This window comes from Haliotis rubra, unplaced genomic scaffold (assembly GCF_003918875.1).
Source record: "Haliotis rubra isolate DU_JTF1 unplaced genomic scaffold, ASM391887v1 Scf712, whole genome shotgun sequence".
Taxonomy (NCBI): Eukaryota; Metazoa; Mollusca; class Gastropoda; order Lepetellida; family Haliotidae; genus Haliotis; species Haliotis rubra.
Window position 1 is genome coordinate 115,143 of NW_025767427.1, and position 25,211 is coordinate 140,353.

At 41.9% G+C, this 25,211-nt stretch overlaps 3 protein-coding genes across 3 annotated transcripts; all 3 read right to left on the reverse strand.

Annotated features, from left to right (window-relative positions):
- Nucleotides 1-785: 785 nt before the first annotated feature.
- LOC124259204 lies at nucleotides 786-7,424 on the reverse strand. Its single transcript, XM_046693300.1, has 6 exons — nucleotides 7,276-7,424; nucleotides 6,078-6,174; nucleotides 4,589-4,716; nucleotides 4,183-4,255; nucleotides 3,053-3,177; nucleotides 786-1,494 (listed from the first exon to the last, which is right to left on the reverse strand). The coding sequence occupies exons 1-6, from the start codon at nucleotides 7,307-7,309 to the stop codon at nucleotides 1,421-1,423; spliced, it is 531 nt and encodes a 176-aa protein (XP_046549256.1). The 5' UTR covers nucleotides 7,310-7,424; the 3' UTR covers nucleotides 786-1,420.
- A 9,050-nt stretch (nucleotides 7,425-16,474) lies between these two features.
- LOC124259180 lies at nucleotides 16,475-17,841 on the reverse strand. Its single transcript, XM_046693277.1, has 2 exons — nucleotides 17,340-17,841; nucleotides 16,475-16,494 (listed from the first exon to the last, which is right to left on the reverse strand). The coding sequence occupies exons 1-2, from the start codon at nucleotides 17,839-17,841 to the stop codon at nucleotides 16,475-16,477; spliced, it is 522 nt and encodes a 173-aa protein (XP_046549233.1).
- Nucleotides 17,842-19,052: 1,211 nt separating this feature from the next.
- Nucleotides 19,053-24,766, reverse strand: LOC124259181. Its single transcript, XM_046693278.1, has 2 exons — nucleotides 24,704-24,766; nucleotides 19,053-19,754 (listed from the first exon to the last, which is right to left on the reverse strand). The coding sequence occupies exons 1-2, from the start codon at nucleotides 24,764-24,766 to the stop codon at nucleotides 19,053-19,055; spliced, it is 765 nt and encodes a 254-aa protein (XP_046549234.1).
- Nucleotides 24,767-25,211: the final 445 nt, after the last annotated feature.

The following is a 25,211-nucleotide window of genomic DNA, read 5'->3' on the forward strand; positions in this document are numbered from 1 at the left end:
ATGTCAATCTACGTTGTTATGTGGAATTGTGCCAGCGAGCCTTCATCTAAAGACTGGGTGCATCGTGTGACAATCTTTACATTTCCCAACTAACAAGGACTCTGATTGGTATAAATGATAAATCAAATACATTATAAGGCCAAACCATGTATCGGTACCATCAGTATTTGACTTGTTTACTTGTTTTGTTTCTTGAAGAATTATTACAATTTTATGGATATTGTTGTTTGTTGCTTAACGCCGCATTGTTCCAGCTATATGACGTCAGTCTGTAAATAATCACGTCTGGACCAGACAATCCAGTGGTCCAGAGCGTGAACATAGATCTACGTAGATGGGATACGATGACATGTGTCATCCTGACTACCTGACCCTGTTAGTCGCCTCTGACAACAAGCACGGGTTGCTGGACATCAATTCTAACTCGGATCTTCTCGGGTCTATGTCGCTCAATATTCCAACAACTGAATCCTGTGGTGTTTGCGTTTCACAACATTTAACATTTCTGGTATCCCCCGCCGTGATATTGCAGGAATATTGCTAAAAGCGGCGTAAAACTTAACTCACTCACTCACTCACAACATGATGTTTACAGAGGACCAGGCACCTCGCTTGCACAAACGGTGTTTGATCGGAGAAACAAAATTCCAGGCCAAAGTAAAGCTTTCAATAGGTTTTATGTGTAAATGTGGCCATTTTCTAAATGGGAGTTTTTGAGAGAAAGAAGAACGTTCACATCCTTGGCCTTGCTTCACATTTCGTTCAAGAAAAACAATGAACTACGCTTATGTGAGATACACATTTTATTCAACGAGAATTGTTTTGAAAAAATAAATATTCATGCATAATTTAACCTTAAGCAGCATATGACTAATTAACATTCCTTAATTAAGTTTGGCATTCCTCAAGTGACGCCACGTCAATGCTCTAAATCTTTTCCGTTTTGATGATTTGAAGTTAATTTCTTGTCGCAGTTGACAGATTTCTGTTTTCTATGCTTGGATATTAAGATATGTTTCAGTTTAGTATATTGATACACTGACTCTTCCGATTGGAGAACTCGGTGTTTTACGAAAACATCGTACAATATGGTTTAAGAATAAACAGGTTGACGGGAGAACGAAGTTCTGCACTCTTTACTACATAATACTCCATTCAATAATTAATCATCAATTCATCAGTTATTGTTACCACTATCAAGTTAAACCACATCAAAGTATTACCACATCATCAGTATTGTTACCACATCATCAGTATTGTTACCACATCATCAGTATTGTTACCACATCATCAGTATTGTTACCACATCATCAGTATTGTTACTTAAAACAGTGTCAGTATACTCATGCAATTTCATAGATTCCACCTCCATTTCAAGAATAAACGAGCTACACTTTAACTGCCATGACGTCATCGCTTGTTATTGTTCTCCAAGAATCCCAGCAAACGCTGCCGCAGTGATGATGATCATCGGAGTTAGCGTCTTGGAGGAATCTGACAATAAAGGAATTTTCTTTTAATAAAGGCGACAAAACATTTTACATAATCATAAAATATCAGCTGTCAGAATCCATCGAATGATTGGACTTGCATGCTTCCAAGTATTTGGAAGCATGCAAGTCCAACTAAAGTCCAATAAAAGTCCATCAAAAGCAGAACACATGTCTCACACATGTTCATCACAAGTCCAACCCTTAACGAACGTTACAAAACTAATAGTTAGAGAGGCGACGATTGAACAAAACTAACAATACATTGAGTGGTATTTGGAAGTGATATGATACCCTCATGGAGGTAAATTTGCTAGGTGCTAACATCCATCGGATAACAGAGTAAGAACATAAACCTACACGCCCTCTTCCTATTATACAGAAGCCCATTGGTGAACACATGGCAGTTTTCCCTTGTCGAGTAGTGAGTGAGTGAGTTTAGTTTTACGCCGCACTCAGCAATATTCCAGCTATATGGCGGCGGTCTGTAAATAATCGAATCTGGACTAGACAATCCTGTGATCAACAGCAAGAACATCGATCTGCGCAATTGGGAACCGATCCCATTACGACAAGCATGGGTTACTGAAGATCAATATTCTAACCCGGACCTTCATGGGTATTATTGAGTAGAACTTACTCTAAGGGACCGTTCATAATTTAAGGCTGTGTGTGTATTGCTGACCTCCCCTATTCCTCCTGCACTTAATTGATGACCCATCTTCATAACAAAATGGGTGTCCCCCCCCCCTTAAAATCATTATCACCACACGCACGCACGCACGCACGTACGCACACACACACATACACACACACATAGCCATAAATTATTAACGGTCCCTATGACAAGTTTAATAGTAAATAGCTATTCACACACCCTGTTTCAGATAACACTGACTGACTGAGTTTGGTTTTACGCCGCTTTTAGCAATATTCCAGCAACATCACGGCGGGGGCCACCAGAAATGGGCTTCACACATTGTACCCATGTGGGGAATCGAACCCGGGTATTCGGCGTGACGAACCATCGCTTTAACCACTACGCTATCCCACTGGGAATATTTCGCTCATATGACGACGTGCATGCGTGTGTATGTGTATGTGCGGCTGCTTGTACTAGCCCAGACTTAGGCTGGTTTTATAGTGCTAGCCCACTGAGATACCATGCCGCAGTGAAGCATGAATACCCCACTCAGACACATTATACTGACTCCGAGCTGACCAGTCCTTGTTGTACCCATTAATGCGGAGCGCCAGGCAGGAACCAACAAGTACCATATTTTAATGTCTTTTGGTATGACGCGGTCGGGGATCGAACCCGCGACCTTCCGCTCTCCGGGCGGACGCTCTAACCACTACACCACGGAGGCGGTCAGGTCCGTGTGATAGTCTTTGTTTATATCTACCAGGACCTCAAGGGGAGGTGGGGTAGCTTAGTGGTTAAAGCCTTCGCTCGTCACGCTGAAGACCCGGGTTCGATTCTCCACATGGCTACAATGTGTGAAGCCCATTGCTGGAGTCCCCCGCTGGAATACTGCTAAGTCACTCACTCACTCACTCACCTTGACCTCCGCACACGTCCATCCATTTCTGCCGAGTCAGCTCAATGAAGGCCTCATTTGTCTTGACCCCATCACATCCCAGCTGTGTGGCGTTAACGGCACATTCATTCTGTAGGACACTTGAGCTGTCAATAAGATGTTGATTTATCACATGTGTCGCATAGAAGAACTATTGAAACGTTCGTTCATTCATACTCATATATGTGTCTGAGGATGTGTCTGAATATGTGTCTGAGATCTGAGGATGTGCCTAAATATGTGTCTGAGGATGTGCCTAAATATGTGTCTGAGGATGTGCCTAAATATCTGAGGATGTGTCTGTATGTGTCTGAAGGATGTGTCTGAATATGTGTCTGAGGATGTGTCTGTATGTGTCTGAAGGATGTGTCTGAAGATGTGTCTGAAGGATGTGTCTGAAGGATGTGCCTGAGGATGTGTCTGAATATGTGTCTGAAGGATGTGTCTGAGGGATGTGTCTGAATATGTGTCTGAAGGATGTGTCTGAAGATGTGTCTGAGGATGTGTCTGAATATGTGTCTGAGGATGTGTCTGAAGGATGTGTCTGAAGATGTGTCTGAGGATGTGTCTGAATATGTGTCTGAGGATGTGTCTGAGGATTGTCTGAAGGATGTGTCTGAATATGTGTCTGAGGTTTTTCGAACCACAGACCTCTCTACGGTCAGACTACAATTCACTAGACCACGGAGGGGGCCTTTGAACTGATTCCATGTGTCATCTCAGAATGATATGCCATTGCCAAACGCGTTCTTTACAGGTTTGTTAAATTCAAATATGAGCATACATACATACATACATACATACATACATACATACATACATACATACATACATACATACATACATACATACATACATACATACATACATACATACATACATACATACATACATACATATACACACACACACTCACGTTTTCAAGTGAGAATGGTATGACAACTTTTTTTATTCTAGAGCACGACGTTTCTCGCTTGAAAACGATACAAGAACCTGTATCGAAACGTCGTGCTCTAGAATAAAAGAAGTTGTCATCCATATATACTTGTTCTATCATTTTCCTGATTTTGTTAACAATATGTTTAGAAGCCATGCTGGCTTGATTCACCAACTAGCATGCGACCAGCTGCCGATTGAGGTCTGAGCTGTAGTATTCCAATTCACATCGGCAGCTATCTGTCAGGACTGAAAGTAAAAAATATAACATATATAAAGTAAATCTGTAAATCTGCAAGACATTTTACGTCAGTTTTACGTCGAGCCCACGAAGGGACTAATTTATGGCTAGGGGTAGGGGTGGAAGTGGGGTGATGATTTAAAGAGTGTGGGGTGTCACACAAAGAATTATGCTGAAAAATTATGGGAGGAGGCTCATTGACTTTTTACAAGACATGCGGGGCAGGGGGGGGGGGGGTTCACTTACTTTGTACATAAATATTAGAGGGGGTCATTCAGATTGTATACGCTTCTCAAAACAAACAATCAGCAATCCGTCGTCAACATTTAACAAGTACTCACGGCATGGTGTGGCCCCATTGGAGTGGATTCTGTCCATTTCATCCTTGGCCACCTTCAGTTTGTCGGGCCGGGTGTCACACCCAGTGCCTGTCGCCGACACCAAACATTGGATATACACCCGAGACGCCCTGCGGCAACAAGTACAATGTAAATAGATGAAGCGCTTTGAGCATGCACTAGTGTGTGGATTATAGCGCATAACAAATGGTCATTTGTGTTACTAATGTTGTTTTAGTCCGCACTTATCAATGTTCTTGAGAAAGGGGGTGCACACTTCGTTTTCACGAGATTTTCAATGGCCATTTACCAGCGTTCGAAATAACTGCCTGTCCGACCGCCCGGGACGGGTTATTTTTAACACGGGCTGCCAGATTCTCAAATTCACTTGCCCGAAGGTCGGGTTAAAATTTAGACATGTATATGAAGATATTCAGCATTCAGGATAATAGATCATTATTAATTCACTCGTAAGAATAAATGATGAATTCCAATTGGATGATAAACTACGTCGCTTAAATTATTTGCGGGCAGGTCGTTTTGGTGAGGGCTGGCAAGTTTTACATCTAACCAGCCCTGTGGTCTGGCTGAAATTTTTGGGAGTTTCATACCCTGCATTTACTAAACTTTCAAGACTTTGTTATGAGTGAGTGAGTGAGTGAGTGAGTGAGTTATGTTTTACGTCGCACTCAGCAAAATTCAAGCTATATGGCGGCGGTCTGTAAATAATCGAATCTGGACCAGACAATCCAGTGATCAGCAGCATGGGCATCGATCTACGCAATTGGAATTTCTCTTATGAATGAACGAGGCTCTAATATTGTTTTTCCTTTCAAATTTCTCTGTAGCTAATGAGTAATGAAAATAAGACATTTCAAAATAACATTTGAACGTACGCATAAAAATCAGAATCTGGAAATTTGTTTATACACCTTATAAAACATGCTACAATGTATACTCTTAAAACATTTCAGTGATAAGAAAGAACATGAATATCTCACTCGTGTAAAATACAACTGTACTGTGTATCCCACATTGCGTAGATCGATGCACGTGATGTTGATCACTGGATTGTCTGGTTCAGACTCGACTAATTTTTGTTTTGTTTTGTTTGTTTGTTGTTTAACGCCGCAATATTCAAGTCGGTCAGGCGACGGTCTGTAAATAAACAAATCTGGACCAGACGATCCAGTGATCAACACCATAAACATCGATCTACGCAATGTGTCATGTGTCAACCAAGTTAGCGAGTCTGACCACCCAATCCCGTTAGTCGCCTCTTACGACAAACATGGGTTGCTGAAGGTCAATTCTAACCCGGATCTTCACGGGTCTTTTAAATATCGACATTCCAGCCTTAGGAGAATCCAATAATGCACAATACACATTGGACCCATGTCAGAGGCAAACTCGGGTATTGGACAACTCAACAAGATCTGGAACCCGACAGTCAGAAATCGATTCGTTTTGTCTCGAAGGTCCTAGAACCTACGCGCATCTGTCTTCGTCGGCTGTAAGAACATTGATGAATTTGTCGTAGTTGGTTTTGCAAACATCACAAAACAAACCGGCAGCAACGGGTACAAAACCTGAAACAAATAATCATGAAATATAACATAATGATAATAATATGTCTAACATAGGTTATGTGTAACCCGCTGATCCACCGCGACTTCCAGAGGGGTACACAAAGTCTATACTACCAGTTGTCCGACTTCCATTTTGTAGAAGTCGCGATGGCTGAGCAGGTTAGGCGGCTGACTTTGTGTGCTGGTGAGTAGGTGCCTGACTCTGAGGGTGTGGTTCGAATCCCGGATGGGACTCAACCCAAAAAATGTGCTAGAATCTTTACTGAGTAAGTGTAATCCCAAACATGTCATATGTTACAGTTGATCACTTTCTAAAATGGATAAATGGACTGTGTTCAACTCAAGTGTCATTTCTCAGGATGTGGAAAGAGTTTTGTAGTATCTATTGATGACAATGCTGTATATCAACACGATAGATCACTGGATGAAATGCGTGCGTGTTTTTCCAGTTTCATTATCAATATTCTTTGCTTCTATTTTGTAAGGACCGCCTCCGTGGTGTAGTGGTTAGAGCGTCCGCCCATACCAAAAGACGTTAAAATATGGTACTTGTTGGTCCCAGCCTGGCGCTCGGCATAATGGGTCCAACAAGGACTGGTCGGCTCGGAGTCAGTATAATGTGTCTGAGTGGGGTATTCATGCTTCACTGCGGCATGGTATCTCAGTGGGCTAGCACTATAAAACCAGCTTAATTCTGGGCTAGTACAAGCAGCCGCACATACACATACACACGCATGCACGTCGTCAAATGAGCGAAATATATTCTCAAGCACGACGTTAAACCCAATTTCACCTCACCTCACCTCTATTTTGTAAGAATGTTTGAGCCAGTTCATATTTGATACATGGTTCTGTCTCGATAATACAAAAAATTGGAATATTTGAAAAATATATCTACTAATTATAAAGCAAGGATATATTTGTATGGATGTACAAAATATAAATTAAAATAATATAAGTCAATATTAGAGAATAACAGGTTCGATTGTCTGCTAAACAGATTCCATTCGGAGAAAACGAAATTTATATGATATAATCACTTTATATGATCGATGACAACCGGTGTTCGGGGAAATACGCTAGTATTGCAATGAATCTTACCTACAACCAAAAGCAGAACGTGAGATCGGGTCATTTTCGTCTTCGTCTATCGATAAGTTATCCGTTTAGTGTGAGGTTGACAAGGATGATCTATGTGTTTCGACTCTGCTTTTACCAGAGATTTCTTTTGCATGTGGAAGGGTTTTATCGCTTCTATCATAATTAAACATCTGCTCACAGATGGATTAGTACATATATGATGATTGTCGTTCTCGCATGGTCTGTTTTCACACAATAGATCTAATTATTATCTAAGTTATCTAGCAATACTAATAAATCTAAGTTAGCCTCTGAAGCGAGGCGTGTCCTAGAATGCTTGTCTGTGTTTGTTGCTTCTGCTGATAATGATGAAGAGAAAATGTTAAGTCAAGTTTCCCGGCCTGTTATACTTGGTAGACTCTTCAAAAAAAGAAACGCATATGCCATGTTTCGAAGACATTACTGCGTTAGTTTAAGACCAATTAATTCATGAAATGTCAATGGTAAAAAGGTGACAGTTCACATGTCTATAGAGTTCGCCAACACAACAGCAGCCATTTTTGTTGTGTTTCCGTTTACTTGAGTCAACAAGATGGCGTCAAAGTCAGTGTATGGCCCCCATTGGCAGCAATTACTGCTCGACACCATCTCGGCAACAGACTGGATAAGTCGACGAAGTCGATCTTGCGGAATTCTTCCCACTCTTCTTGCAAAGCGATGGTCAATTGTGGAAGTGTGTGAGGCGTCTTTTGACGTTGACGTATACGTCGATCGAGTTTATCCCAGGTGTTCTATAGGGTTTAGATCTGGTGTTCGGGAAGGCCATGGCATGACATTGACGAAGTCGCTCTTGCGGAATTCTTCCCCACTCTTCCTGCAAAGCGATGGTCAATTGTGGAAGTGTGTGAGGCGTGTTTTGACGTGACGTATACGTCGATCGAGTTTATCCCAGGTGTTCTATCGGGTTTAGATCTGGTGTTCGGGAAGGCCATGGCAAGACATTGACGTTAGGTAGCGGACCGTGACGCGTGCTGTATGTGAAGTAGCGTTGTCATGCTGGAACAACTCTGTGGGTCCATAATCCGAAGCATGTGGCGTGCAAGGATTCCGTTGATGTACCGATTTGCAGTCAAATTCCCTGAACCACCACTAAATATAATCTTTGTTTGCTGGATATCGTAACCCACACCTCCTCCACCGAATCTGTCGACCTGTCGAATGCAATTAGCGAACAAAACGTTCATTTCACTGACGGTAGGTCTTCCATCTCGCCGGTGAAGAAGAAATCGTGACTCATCACTGAACCAGACTCGATTCCAGTTTCTAAGGCTCCAGTTCCGGACTCTACAACGCCACCGCTAGCGATTGCGCCGATGCAAGTCTCTCAAAACAGGGGCGACAACAGGCCTTCTTGGTCGAATCCCCACTTCACGCAATCGATTCCTGACAGTTTGGTCGGAAATTCTCCTCAAACCAGGGATGCGTTGTGCAGTCTACACCGCTGTGGCAAGACGATGACGCAAGTGAGCAACCCTGAAGTAGCGGTCCTGGGCTTGGGTAGTAACTCTTGGACGGCCGCTTCTTGGGCGATCTTGGGCGGAATTGGTCTGCAGGAAACGACCCCAAAGGTGAGATATGGTGCTCTGAAGAACGTTGAAATGTCGGGCAACTGCAGACTGCGACTCCCTTGGTTCAAGGCGGCCTATGGCGATGTTTCAATTGGCGGCACTCAGTTGTGGCATGATGACAAAATTAAACACAACGTTTGCCTCTTTACTTGCACGTGCATTTTACTTAGCATGTTTTCTTGGTCACGTTTTGGCGAATATTTCTTCAAACGATTCGAAAACAAGGGGCAAAGTTAAAATAGCCGCGTTTTGGCGCTGAAGCTGTTAACAATCACACAAAGATTACAACAGGAACTCAACCGTCAGGTAGCCCTGTATCGTATTACGGTACATGTATGGTCAGCCTGACCGCTGACATTCGCACTAGCACTACCCTCTGCTTTGAACAAACGTCAGGCCTATCTTCGGTAAACATCGACAGTTTCCGTAGATTTTTTTGTGACTTGGAAACAGAAAATGGCTCAACCTGGTTTTCGGGGTCTGCTGCGCTAACGCTTCGACACATGGATCTGAACGACCTCACTGATTGAATAGTTCGCATCTTTATTTTATCAAATTTGGTGACGAAATTATCGCCATTTATGTCCCGTATCTTCCATCGTTACAGGAAGCGGATATATGTTTCGATTGCCTGGTGAAATAGCTTGGGAAAGCGTTTAGATCCATATCAATCAATCTTTCATTCGGTAGAAAGGCCTTCGGCCCACGTACAATGTGAACATATGGAATACATTTATGAGTTAGATCCACATTAATGATGTTAATGACACATTTGTCATCATATTTAGCCTCTGTATTTTTGTAATTGACATGAAAAGCCATGTATTATCTTCTTTTTTTTCTGTTGCATAATGATTAAGTTCAATCCATTGTTATTTAACTGTGGGTGTGCTTATAAAAGTGTCGACTCTCAGTGACATAATACAGAAAATATATTCCATATCTTGACTTACTTTGGCCATATCATTTGTAAAAAACTAAACAGATCCATCCATCAACATACTATTTTTGACAGAATATTTGTGATCACAATAAACATGGTGAATCAAATGATCTGTACACAAAAATACACACGAATACACTGCTTAATACAATGAATTTGACACATTATTATACTGAACTGAATATAGAAATATACACAGTATGATCAGTATGTTAATACATTACCATACAAATACATACATTGCCTTAACAGTACATATGTTTGAAGATGAACTTTTTATTTGATGCAGTGATATTTGATGCAGTGATTGTTCCTATAGTGTGTTATGGTGCAGAAGTATAGGGGACCTTATAATGTATAATTATTGAAGATGTACAGCATAAAATGTGTACATATTTTCTCAAAATGTCTAAAACAACAAATAATGCAATGGTTTGGGGAGAATGTGGCAGAGCCCTCACCAAATGTCAACACCACACGGGACATTAAGTATTGGTGCAGGCTACTGTATTTGGATGAACACAGACTGCTTCGTCAATGCTACCTGATGGACTACACTGGCTGTGCGACATCGGCTACTCATATTACAAATATTCTGTTTAGGCGTGGATTTGAATATGTGTGGTTAACACAAGTTGTGAGAAATGAGAAAGATATTTCTTCACATTTTTAAACCATGGTTATCTGACAACCTACAACAATCATGGTGTAGTTCTGTCAACAGTTTAACTGATTCCTTCTATTGATATTTCATAATGTGTTCGTTTTCCTATTACCTAAAACACTGTAGCTGTATCTGGGGCTGGAGTAGGGTGGGGAACGGAGTACATTCAGATTTATGTATATCATAGTCATGTTATTTTCCCTATCCATTAGATAACACGCTGATGGTCTGATGTGTAATTAACATCTCGGTAGCATCAGGCAGATGTTGCCATACCATGACTATTGTTATACTTTTTAAAATCAATGCCTATATTGCATCACCATGGTCAACCCATGAAAAATGGAAGAATAGATATGGATGTTATATTGAAATGATACGTGCCAAATTAATAAAAATAATAAATATATTTTTCTTTATCATTATTACATTTTTGAAAGCACATACATTGTTAAAAGTACATGGTTGAATTAATCAGTTATGTTTTTCAAATGTATTAGAGCTATTTATTATTAAATATATAATGTGGTAAACAACCATTTTCTAGTTGCTGTTACTGGGCGTTCAGTTTATTTCCAGCATACGGCAGGAGAAAATATGACCAAATCATCGAAATATACGTCATCAAATTTGCTAAAATAATGATGCGAAAGTTCAATATGAAATTCAACCAATGTACACAATATCAATGCACACGTCGGTGTTGAAAATGGGGTCTGTGTCATTGTTTACATTACGCCTAGATTTACGGAAACTGTCGATGTTTACCGAAGAGAGGCCAGACGTTTGTTCAAAGCAGAGGGTAGTACTAATGCGAGGGTCAGTGGTCAAATATGAAATGCAGTTAGACAAATTGAATACCATGAACAGAAAGGTAAAAGACCGACCTACAAGCTCAACACATTTGTTTGTGTAAAACCGTAAGGTTTGATTGAACAGCAAGTTAAAATATTCGGGTTGTCCGGTTTTCGATCAGGTTTTTAGCATCGCGAGTGTCACACCCTTGTGTATTTTATGTGATGAGTGTAGCGGTATAATGTTCTAATGTTTTAATTATAACATATGAAAACAATATACGATTGCAAAAGTCTAGATTTTAAATTTTGAAATTTATTGTCCAAACAGTGATTCGAACCCCTGTGGTCCCCACTCACCATGAGCAGGGTGCAAATTATCAATGTAGTTTGCAACTGCCAGAATAACAGCATCTTTTCTTGTTTGGAATATGAATGGTCCTTTATTGTAAGTTAAACTCCATCATTCCCCTCTCCTCCTTTGACACTTAAGCATTTAGTGCAACGTGGGCCAAGAACTCGAATGATTTTGCTAATACATTCCATGATCAAATTTCCTTCCAATGTGTTTGGAAGAAAGTGTGTAATATAGGTAGATATAGCGAATGTTTACAAAGTGTGTAATATAGGTAGATATAGCGGAGGTATTGCAGTTTACATTAGGAAATCAGTAGCAAACTATTTCCATCGTGTACACGAAGACTGTGTGATTGTGATTTCCTGGTTAGTGAAATGTTTCTGATTAAACCAACGAAGACTTGGTGATTGTGTTTTCCTGGTTAGTGACATGTTTCTGATTAAAGCAACAGTTTTGGTTTTGTTTAGACTGATGCTGCTGCTGCATCTACTGCATCTACTGCATATAGACTGATGCTGCTTGCAACTGCATCTACTAACATAGACTGATGCTGCTGCAACTGCATCTACTAACATAGACTGATGCTGCTACAACTGCATCTACTAACATAGACTGATGCTGCTACAACTGCATCTACTAACATAGACTGATGCTGCTACAACTGCATCTACTAACATAGACTGATGCTGCTACAACTGCATCTACTAACATAGACTGATGCTGCTGCAACTGCATCTACTAACATAGACTGATGCTGCTACAACTGCATCTACTAACATAGACTGATGCTGCTACAACTGCATCTACTAACATAGACTGATGCTGCTACAACTGCATCTACTAACATAGACTGATGCTGCTACAACTGCATCTACTAACATAGACTGATGCTGCTACAACTGCATCTACTAACATAGACTGATGCTGCTACAACTGCATCTGCTAACATAGACTGATGCTGCTACAACTGCATCTACTAACATAGACTGATGCTGCTACAACTGCATCTACTAACATAGACTGATGCTGCTACAACTGCATCTACTAACATAGACTGATGCTGCTACAACTGCATCTACTAACATAGACTGATGCTGCTACAACTGCATCTGCTAACATAGACTGATGCTGCTGCAACTGCATCTACTAACATAGACTGATGCTGCTACAACTGCATCTACTAACATAGACTGATGCTGCTACAACTGCATCTACTAACATAGACTGATGCTGCTACAACTGCATCTCTACTAACATAGACTGATGCTGCTACAACTGCATCTACTAACATAGACTGATGCTGCTACAACTGCATCTACTAACATAGACTGATGCTGCTGCAACTGCATCTACTAACATAGACTGATGCATCTACTAACATAGACTGGATGCTGCTGCAACTGCATCTCGCTAACATAGACTGATGCTGCTACAACTGCATCTACTAACATAGACTGATGCTGCTACAACTGCATCTACTAACATAGACTGATGCTGCTACAACTGCATCTACTAACATAGACATGCTGCTACTGATAGACTGATGCTGCTACAGCTGCATCTACTAACATAGACTGATGCTGCTACAACTGCATCTACTAACATAGACTGATGCTGCTACAACTGCATCTACTAACATAGACTGATGCTGCTGCAACTGCATCTACTAACATAGACTGATGCTGCTACAACTGCATCTACTAACATAGACTGATGCTGCTACAACTGCATCTACTAACATAGACTGATGCTGCTACAACTGCATCTACTAACATAGACTGATGCTGCAACTGCATCTACTAACATAGACTGATGCTGCTACAACTGCATCTACTAACATAGACTGATGCTGCTACAACTGCATCTACTAACATAGACTGATGCTGCTACAACTGCATCTACTAACATAGACTGCTGCTGCTACAACTGCATCTACTAACATAGACTGATGCTGTATCTACAACTGGGTTGCATTCCTACTAACATAGACTGATGCTGCTACAACTGCATCTACTAACATAGACTGATGCCGGCAACGGCGCATCTACTAACATAGACTGATGCTGCTGCAACTGCATCTACTAACATAGACTGCTGCTGCTACAACTGCATCTACTAACATAGACTGATGCTGCTACAACTGCATCTACTAACATAGATCGCTGCTGCTGCAAATCTGCATCTACTAACATAGACTGCTAACAAGCTGCTACAACTGCATTTACTAACATAGACTGATGCTGCTACAACTGCATCTTACTAACATAGACTGCTGCTGCTGCTACAACTGCATCTACTAACATAGACTGATGATGCTGGCTGCATCTACTAACATAGACTGCTGCTGCTACAACCGCATCTACTAACATAGACTGATGTTACTGCAACTGCATCTACTAACATAGACTGATGCTGCTGCAACTGCATCTACTAATATAGACTGATGCTGCTACAACTGCATCTACTAACATAGACTGATGCTGTTACAACTGCATCTACTAACATAGACTGATGCTGCTACAACTGCATCTACTAACATAGACTGATGCTGCTACAACTGCATCTACTAACATAGACTGATGCTGCTGCTACAACTGCATCTACTAACATAGACTGATGCTGCTGCAACCTGCATCTACTAACATAGACTGGATGCTGCTACAACTGCATCTACTAACATAGACTGATGCTGCTACAACTGCATCTACTAACATAGACTGATGCTGCTACAACTGCATCTACTAACCAGACTGATGCTACTGCAACTGCATCTGCTAACATATAGACTGATGCTGCTACAACTGCATCTACTAACATAGACTGATGCTACTGCAACTGCATCTGCTGCCAACATAGACTGATGCTGCTGCAGCTGCATCTACTAACATAGACTGATGCTGCTACAACTGCATCTACTAACATAGACTGATGCTGCTACAACTGCATCTACTAACATAGACTGATGCTGCTACAACCGCATCTACTAACATAGACTGATGCTACTGCAACTGCATCTGCTAACATAGACTGATGCTGCTGCAACTGCATCTACTAACATAGACTGATGCTGCTACAACTGCATCTACTAACATAGACTGATGCTGCTACAACTGCATCTACTAACATAGACTGATGTTACTGCACCTGCATCTGCTAACATAGACTGATGCTGCTACAACTGCATCTACTAACATAGACTGATGCTGCTGCAACTGCATCTACTAACATAGACTGATGCTGCTACAACTGCATCTACTAACATAGACTGATGCTGCTACAACTGCATCTACTAACATAGACTGATGCTGCTACAACTGCATCTACTAAGCATAGACTGATGCTACTACAGCTGCATCTACTAACATAGACTGATGCTACTGCAACTGCATCTGCTTTAACATATACTGATGCTGCTGCAACTGCATCTACTAACATAGACTGATGCTGCTACAACTGCATCTACTAACATAGACTGATGCTGCTGCAACTGCATCTACTAACATAGACTGATGCTGCTGCAACTGCATCTACTAACATAGACTGATGTTGCTACAACTGCATCTACTAACATAGACTGATGCTGCTGCAACTGCATCTACTAACATAGACTGATGCTGCTACAACTGCATCTACTAACATAGACTGATGCTGCTACAAGCTGCATCTACTAACATAGACTGATGCTGCTGCAAGCTGCATCTACTAACATAGACTGATGCTGCTACAGCTGCATCTACTAACATAGACCGATGCTGCTACAGCTGCATCTACTAACATAGACTGATGCTGCTGCAGCTGCATCTGCTAACATAGACTGATGCTGCTGCAGCTGCATCTACTAACATAGACTGCTGCTGCAACTGCATCTACTAACATAGACTGATGCTGCTACAAGCTGCATCTACTAACATAGACTGATGCTGCTGCAGCTGCATCTACTAACATAGACTGCTGCTGCTACAAGCTGCATCCACTAACATAGACCGATGCTGCTACAGCTGCATCTACTAACATAGACTGATGCTGCTGCAACTGCGTCTACTAACATAGACCGATACTGCTACAACTGCATCTACTAACATAGACTGATGCTGCTGCAACTGCATCTGCTAACATAGACTGATGCTGCTGCAACTGCATCTGCTAACATAGACTGATGCTGCTACAGCTGCATCTGCTAACATAGACCGATGTTGCTACAGCTGCATCTACTAACATAGACTGATGCTGCTACAACTGCATCTACTAACATAGACTGATGCTGCTACAGCTGCATCTACTAACATAGACCGATGCTGCTACAACTGCATCTACTAACATAGACTGATGCTACTACAACTGCATCTACTAACATAGACTGCTGCTGCAACTGCATCTACTAACATAGACTGATGCTGCTACAACTGCATCTACTAACATAGACTGATGCTGCTACAACTGCATCTACTAACATAGACTGATGCTACTACAACTGCATCTACTAACATAGACTGATGCTGCAACTGCATCTACTAACATAGACTGATGCTACTACAACTGCATCTACTAACATAGACTGATGCTGCTACAACTGCATCTACTAACATAGACTGATGCTGCTACAACTGCATCTACTAACATAGACTGATGCTGCTACAACTGCATCTACTAACATAGACTGATGCTGCTACAACAGCATCTACTAACATAGACTGATGCTACTACAACTGCATCTACTAACATAGACTGATGCTGCTACAACTGCATCTACTAACATAGACTGTACCGGGTGTGGACATACTCGAAACTAGACTGCAAACTTTAGTGGATGAATTTCCAAATCTCAGTATATCTCTATTTGGTGATAATCAGAGCTGCAGATCACACTTTGGGTCATTGAGTTATGTACTCGCTTGTGTTCATCTCAATTGGGTATCCTAATTTTCCTTTGAGTAACCAAATAAATTGCACCCACCTCACTCAAACTTAATTGCGTATTTTGCCATTTTCAATTAATTGTAAAAATAAAGTAAAGTTCCAATGTTGGTTTATGTGTTTGATATAAAAATTTGATCTGTTCTTTGAGTGGCATTTTGGAAGCTGGGAAGTACAAAATTGACAAACTTTATGGATAACAACTTCTTTATTACGAGAGTGCGACGTTTCGATACAGATTCTTGTACCGTTGTCAAGCAGGAATGTAACATACATTGGTGGCAATGTATACATACTGAGTGTAACAAAGAAAACAACATAACAAGGTAATTAACACAACAGGGTGGGCTTAGAGGTGATGAAGCCAGTGGGTAGACAATGGGGGAAGGCATAGAAGCCAGAGATGTACAAATGAAAGCGGGAGGGGATTAGTTTAAGCAAGGAGGAGATGTGTATACAGCTGATTGGGTTTGGTGGAGGAGTGCATCATAAGCAGATGGAATGTAATATCCTTGATCTCGATTGATGGTAGGTTTATGACGTTTGATATGAATGGCTTCGGTGAGTTTTCGTTTGGTGAAGTCCTTTTGGTTGTTGGCCAGAATGGTGATGTCAGTCCAGTTTATGTGGTGATTAGGGTTCGATTGGATGTGATCAGAGATGGCTGATTTGCTGTCGGACTTGGTGACGGAGGTCTGGTGTTCTTTCACACGGGTGTTGATAGGCCGGGAGGTTTCGCCTATGTAACTCTGTCCACAATCACAGTTTATTTTGTAAATCACACATTTCGGGGTTTTGTTGTCGAAAGTTGGATGTTTTCTTCCGTTAGCATGGAGCAGGTTGTTGAGGCTGGAGGATGACGAGAAGATGGTATCGATGCCTGCTTGTTGTTGTAGGAGTCGGCTGATTTGGTGTGATGGTTTACCAACGTAGGGAATAGAGATCTTGATGGGGTCTGAATCAGGCTTGGGTCTATCGGCGGGAGGTGACAGGGTAGCAGCAATGGTTCTGTGGACTATTTGGGCTGGGTAGTTGTTTAATCCTACAAAGGCTCTCTTCAGATGTTGAATTTCGTCGTTCAGGTTTGTTGAGTAGATATTCTTCGCTCTTCTAGTTAGAGTAGATATGATGCCGGTCTTAACATTGGGAGGATGATTGGAGTTGTAGTGGATGTATTGATCCGTATTTGTGGGTTTTCTGTACACAGTGGTCTGGAGATGGTTGGAGGTGGTATGGGATACAAGGACGTCAAGGAAGGGTAGTTGGTTGTTCTGCTCAGTCTCCATCGTAGATTTGATGCGGGGATGTTGGTTGTTTAGATGGGTGAGAAGCTGGATGGGATCATGATCAGGGTGGAGGATGAGGAAAGTATCCTCCACTTTCCGGTACCAGCAGGTTGGTTTTACAGGTGAAGTTTGTAGTGCTTTCTCTTCGAGTTCTGTGATGTAAATTTCGGTTAGAATGGGGGTAGAGGTGAGCCCATGGGGAGTCCGTGAATCTGTTCATAGAAGTGAGGTGAGGTGAGGTGAGGTGAAATTGGGTTTAACGTCGTGCTTGAGAATATTTCGCTCATATGAAGACGTGCATGCGTGTGTATGTGTATGTGCGGCTGCTTGTACTAACCCAGACTTAAGCTGGTTTATAGTGCTAGCCCAGTGAGATACCATGCCGCAGTGAAGCATGAATACCCCACTCAGACACATTATACTGACTCCCGAACCGACCAGTCCTTGTTGTACCCATGAATGCCGAGCGCCAGGCAGGGACCAACAAGTACCATATTTTAACGTCTTTTGGTATGACGCGGTCGGGGATCGAACCCGCGACCTGCCGCTCTCCGGGCGGGCGCTCTAACCCCTACACCACGGAGGCGGTTTCATAGAAGTCATCACCCCAGGTAAAGTAGGTGGAGTTGATGCAGGCGGCGGTGAGGTTGATGATAGAGTCGGTTGAGAGGCTGGTGTTGAGGGGTTGTTCAAGGTCGATTTGGTAGCGTAGTGCTAACAGGGCTTCTTCTCTTGGTACACTAGTGAAGAGGTCTACTACATCGTAACTGACAATGGGGCCTGGTTTAATTATATCACGGATTTTGTTGCAGAAATCAGTAGAGTTCTTGATGAACGAGTTAGCAGATTTGCCTAAAGGAGAGAGTACTTGGGTAAGATGTTGAGCTGTGTTGTAGAATACAGTGTCACGGGAACATACCAGATGGCGGGTTTTCACAGGTTTCTTGTGGATCTTCACTGTAGCACGGGCATAGGGTGGCTGAGGATGGGATGTAGATAGTTTTCGATACAGAACTATGGAGAGTTCATATTTGTCACGCATGGGTTTTCAGGGTGGCCTTGTGTTGGCGATCCAGTTTGGCAGTGGGGTCCTTGTGGATCCTCTTATATGTAGTGGTGTGGTCCAGCTGGTTGTCTACCATGGTGTTTGTCTAGGACAACAGTGGCTCTGCCCTTGTCAGCTGGGGCGATGACGATGTCAGGGTCTTGTCTCAATTGCTTAATGGCTTTTTCTCAGCTGTGGTGATGTTGGGTTTCTGGGGTTGGGCCTTCTGCAGAATGTTGCTGATCTGGTGTCGGAGGTAGTCAACTTTTCCACCAGGTGCTGGTTGGTGAAGGCCTTTCTCGATATTGGCGATGAATATATCAGAGTTAACTCGTGCAGAAGTGGGAGCAAATTTTAGACCCTTGGCCAAAGCATCTACCTGATGGTTAGTAAGGGGTTTATTGCTGATGTTGACAATTCTTATGTTGGTGGCACGATACTCGTTCGATTTGGTTGCTGAAGTGGCCAGTTGTTGTAGCTTCATGATATGTCCATTCTTCGTTGAGGTGTCTAGTTTGGTGTTAGCGGTAGTCTGGGCAGTTCGTAAGGATGAGAACAGTTCTGGTTCAAGCGTGTTGTTGACAGAGGTGTGGAGATAACTGATGGCAGCTGTGGTGGTGGCCTTGATCTTTCGGTGATGTCGGATGCGTTCATGATCAGTGTGGAGTTTTCTGGAAGCTTGGTGAAGGATGGTTTTAGCAGCTACAGACTGGACAGGAGAGCGGAGCTGTAGGCCTTTAGGGATGATCTGTTGATCTCGGCATCTCATCAGGAAGGTGAGATGGTTACTTGAGAGGATGTGCCTCTTCTCAAGGCGAGACAAGGAGTTGATTGTATGAATTGCCACGTCTCCACGTAGACGGCGGATCTGTAATATGAGAAACGACCAGAAAGACCAGTTATTTTATCTATACTACACCAGCACCATGTTTGATTCAAACGCCCAAACACAACAGCCTAGTGCATGATGTGGAAGACAGACGTCCCATGCAGCCTCTGGCAGCTGGACACTGGCATTTGTGAATCGGTTCCGAAGGGCTTTGAGCACAACACATCGGTCATCTGCCCTTGATGTTTCTCTGGGTCTTCCAGAGCGAAGTCTCTCCTGTACTCAATCAGTGGCCTGGAACCTGCCCCTCAGTCTGTTAAGGACAGAGGTAGACACCTGAAAACGGTGAGCAGTACTTCGTATGGATTCACCATCCTGTAACCATGCAATGACCTTGTTTTTGGTTTTGTCGTGGTCGCTTAACGGTCTGCGCTGTGGTATGGTGAAGAAGTTGTGAGGCTTCAATACTGTCTGTAGTTTCTTTTACAGGAAACGTTGCCACAAGCTGCATGGGAAGTCTGTCTTCCACATGCACTAGGCTGTTGTGTTTGGGCGTTTGAATCAAACATAGTGCTGGTGTGTTTCAGCACCCTTGTTTTTCGTTGTTTTTGACAATGTTTCATTTCACTCAAACTCAACGAATATTGAATCAGCTGCTTTACTGCATGTTCCAACATGTCGTTTACAGTGCCCATCAAACACACAAAAAGTTGCATATACCTTAGAGTATAAATGACCTCACCACGTTTAAGTTTATATATGACTATGCAATTTTAAGGTGTTCCCATACTTTTTGTTTGCAGTATATTTTGTGTGTACGCATGTAAGATGAAATTTAGTGAGTATGTACATAAAATCAAGCGTACCTGTACACAGTGGACTTAATAGGAATTGAGTTTTCACATAAATATTTGCGTAATTTACCTCAGCAATGTTTTATAGAAAATGACTCAATTGAATATGTACCTATTGACGATGTCGAGTATGATTGTGACATGTTTAATATACCAAGGACCAGGTAGTTAATACACAGGAAAAGAACTTGCTTGACATATGCAGGTGCTTCCATATATCGGATCATCTCCCTTTAAGAGTTAGTGTGTCACTACCGATGGCCCGGTCACATGACAGGGCCCAGTCACATGACATGGCTCCACATATATCTGCACGTGCGGCTACCTTCGCTGTACACCGATTTACTTGGGCCTGGGCACATAGTGGTGAGTTCACCAATATATTTTTAAGATACTGGCCGGTTTTAATGCCATATTTGATGACTCATTGAAATTAAGTGTCGATTGTGCATTAGATAAATTAAACAACTTGTTTGTTAGAACATTTGAAACCATACACGGCCAAAAGTCTGCTTTTCATCAGCTGTTTTAAATTAACATGTTACCATGATTTACGATTTTGCCCGTAACACGGCGATTACCTTCTGACAACCATATGCATACTCCTTCCCTTGATGCTGAATGCGAGGAATTAAAACGTATGAAATGTGATTCTTTCAGTAAATTTAGAAAATCAAATGATAATATCTACTGTAAGAATTTAGTATTAAAATTTTGTATTTAGAATCTAAAAGAGAATTTAAGAAGCTTTCCCGTAAGAAAAAACAGTTATTATACAAGCCATTATAGATGAGGTAACTTCAGCTGCAACATGGAAGGACTGTGAAAGCTTTTGGGAGTCTGTAAAGAAGTATTGTCATAGAACTGCAGGGCCAGCTAATATCACACTGGACGTGTGGTTTACGTTTTTCAAACAATGGTTAAAAATACAGAATAATAATGCCAACTCTTTTGAGGTCCATGTAGAACATTTTCTATCTTCACACAATGTCCCTGATTGCCAGGTTTGTGCAGATTGTGATGAAATTATTGGAGGTGAAATATCAAACGATGAAATTTTAAATGCAATTAAGAATCTTAAAAATGATAAGTCTCCCAGGCGGAGGACGGTATCCTGCCGGAAGCAATAAACCAGTCAGCGTCTACTCCTGCCGCATCTACATTCATGTTTTCTTCACATCCTTAGTACTGGCGTGTTCCCAAAGTCATGGAATTTAGGCTTGGTAGTGCCATTACACAAAGGCGGTACGACAATCGACTCAAATAACTTCAGGGTATAACTTTGTTAGATATAGTAAGCAAAGTATTTACATCTATCATTGATACATTGAATTCTAGCTGGCTGTACAAAGTCATATATCAGAATCCCAAGCAGGCTTTCGAGAGGGCTACTCGACAATTGACCAAGCATATGTATTACATTCTCTAATACACAAGCATAAACGTAAAACGAAAGGAAAGTTCTACTGTATTTTTGTTGACTTCAAGAAGGCATTTGATAGCGTTGATAAACATAAATGATTATACTTACTACTACAAAGAGGTTTGCATGGTAAAATTTCAAGTCTACTCCGTAATATCTATAACGATGTAAGGGCAGCTGTAAGATATTCAAATTTTAGCATGACGGATGTGTTTTCTACTTCTTCTGGGGTAAGACAGGGCTGTATACTTTCGCCAGTACTATTCATAAATGTATACAGATGAGCTCGTGAAACATATGACCTCTAGTGACATAACAGGTATATTCATTGATGAAACTATTCACACATTGTCTATACTCTTATTCGCGGATAGCGTGGCCATTTTTGGTTGCAGTGTCAGAAGAAAATTGACATTTTATACGAATATTGTAAAAAATGGAGATAAACTATTAATTCCGATAAAACGAAGATAGTAATCTTCAAAAATGGCGACAAAATATTAAAACACGAGAGATGGCAAGTAAATGGAAACTTATTATAAGTTACCTCTTATCACTAATACCTAGTCATCGTGTTTTCATGTAGACATGTATTTTCTGTAGCCTGTGAAACACTGGCGAAACAAGCCGAGAAAGCTTTACACAATGTCAAACTTTTTATCCGTAAGTTCCGCAACATCTCAATAAAATCTGCGTCCACTATATTTGATAGTAAAATACAACCAATCTTACTTTACGGTGCCGAAATCTGAGGAATACAAGAAAGACCTTCGATAGAGAAAGTACACACTAAGTTTTGCAAATTCCTTCTTGGAATTGGTTATCGCTCGCCCAATTAGAGCAGTTAAGGCTGAATGTGACCGTTACCCGTCAGCCATAAACTGTAAAGCCAGAGTTATATCGTATTGGATCCGATTACTTAGACAACCCAGCTATTCAAAACGATGCTACTATATGCTAAAATGACTTGACGACACAAGGGATGTAAATTGGGTCTGACATGTTAGGCAGTTACTATTTAGTTATGGTTTTGGATGGGCGTGGCTCGCACAGGGCATAGGTACTGATAAAGTATTCTTGCAAACATTTAAACAGAGATGCCATGTTATATATACTAGGCACATAAAGAAACTGTGCATACAAAAATTTAAAATCTAAATTTATCAAACCTGTGTAGACACATAAGGATTTAAACTCAGAGATTAGTGACATGTATCCAACATGCATGCACGTGCCACGTTCCGTGACGTCAGTGGGTTCGTCCTTGAGACGTGCAATACGTTGTTGCACGTGCATTCCGGGAAAGAGAAACAGAGCAAATGAATGCCGCACAATACTGTCACTTTGGAAAGCTCAACCCCTGCCCTTGCGATCGTTCAAAAAACTAAACGGCTATTGAAACGCATAGCATGCCAAGGCTCACGTCTGCACAACGTCATGAGGCCATTGGGATGGTCCGTGGGGGAATGTCTCAACGACAAGTGGCTGCACATTTCCACTGCCACCGGAACACCATTTCTGCACTGGTGAGACGCTACCAGAACACAAATGACGTCATCGATCGGCCACGTTCTGGACGTCCACGTGTAACAACGCCAAGACAGGACATATGGATAAGGGTGACCCATCTTCGCCACAGGTTTCAGACTGCAGTGATGACTGCCCGAACCATCCCAGGACTTCGCCGTATCCACCCCAACACAGTTCGACAACGTTTACGTCATCACGGGATCAGACCACGACGTCCCGCCATACGGCCTATCCTGACACAACGTCATCGACAAGCTCGCCGAATGTGGTGCCGAAATCATGTCCGCAGACCCTTGTTTTGGTGGAGAAATGTTGTTTTTACAGATGAGTCCAGGTTTAACATTTCCCATAGTGATGGACGTCAACGTGCCTATAGACGCGTGGGAGAACGTTATGCACAGGCCTGTGTCTTGGAGAGGAATCGCTTTAGTGGTGGTTCCGTGATGATTTGGGGTGGAATAACAGCACGCCAAAGAACTCCTTTGGTGATTGTTCAGGGCAACTTAACTGGTGTGGGCTACAGGGATCAGATTCTTCGACCTGTGGCAATTCCTTTTCTGCAACGTCATGGCTCTGGGTTAACATTCCAACAGGACAATGCCCGCCCTCATACGGCAAGGGTTGCTATGGATTTCTTGCAACATCACAACGTTGACTTACTGCCTTGGCCTGCAAATTCACCGGATCTCTCCCCGATAGAGCATGTTTGGGACGAGATGGATCGACGTCTACGCCGTCTTCCTAATCCGCCAGATAACGTCCTTGACCTTGCAACAGAACTTGAGAGAATCTGGCGTGACATCCCACAAGCCTTCCTTGCACGTTTGATAGGCTCTATGCGTCGTCGATGCACTGCTGTTCTCAATGCCGATGGTGGACATACCCGTTATTGAGCTTGTGACATGGTCGTTTGACCCCTGTCCCGCTTGTGGACTCGTGACGTCATTGTGATTGACTTTTCAATTGAAATTCTCCCGACTTCTTATGGTCTCATGATCCCTCCATTAAAGTTTATATGTACCTTTGACATTGTTATCGTACTTATCAACTGGGATAATATTTTGACAATGCACAGTTTCTTTATGTGGGTAGTATATATCCAGGGTTGGTCCAACAATGTCCGATCATCAAACTTCCTATATACTTACGCCATTACGTTTGACAATAATGTGGAATTTTACCTTGAATCCCTGATATGCCATAAGCTCCGCGGAGCTCTTTCCAAGTTCAGATGTAATGCTCATAATTTCTGTATACAAAATTCAGTCGGGCTGAAAGCCCTGACCCTGATGCATCGCTCTGCCCGTTCTGTAGAAACACAGATGAAGACGAGTTCCATGTCCTCCTTGTATGTCCTAGGTAGGAGGAGAGCAAACAAAAGTATCTACCAGAATATTATATAAAGCGCACATCTTTCGATAAGTTTGTAGGACTACGAGCCAACAAAAATTAAAAACTTACCTTGTGTTTGGCAGTTTTTATAACAAAGATATTTAAGATTAGAGAGACCTAAGTTTAATCCCTCCCGTGGACTTTGTATACCTTACATCATTATGCTATGCATTTGTCTACCCCCAGGTTTATGCACCAAGTCTAAATTGCTTCTCAAGAAGTTTGTACATCACTAACTATACATTATTATTCAATGTGTATATTCATTCATCCATATGTATTTATATACCTATGAAT

Bases quoted from the DNA above. Each gene is read 5' to 3' on its own strand.
- LOC124259180 (XM_046693277.1), bottom strand. From the start codon at position 17,841: ATGGAGACTGAGCAGAACAACCAACTACCCTTCCTTGACGTCCTTGTA. The intron at 16,495-17,339 runs GTGTGATTTACA...TGTGATCTGCAG, and splicing joins CGACAACAAAACCCCGAAAT to CTCTGATTATCACCAAATAG.
- LOC124259204 (XM_046693300.1), bottom strand. From the start codon at position 7,309: ATGACCCGATCTCACGTTCTGCTTTTGGTTGTAG. The intron at 6,175-7,275 runs GTAAGATTCATT...TATTTGTTTCAG, and splicing joins CGTTCTGCTTTTGGTTGTAG to GTTTTGTACCCGTTGCTGCC. The intron at 3,178-4,182 runs GTTGGTGAATCA...TCTTATTGACAG, and splicing joins CGGCAGCTGGTCGCATGCTA to CTCAAGTGTCCTACAGAATG.
- LOC124259181 (XM_046693278.1), bottom strand. From the start codon at position 24,766: ATGAGCATTACATCTGAACTTGGAAAGAGCTCCGCGGAGCTTATGGCA. The intron at 19,755-24,703 runs GTAAAATTCCAC...CTCATATTACAG, and splicing joins TGGCATATCAGGGATTCAAG to ATCCGCCGTCTACGTGGAGA.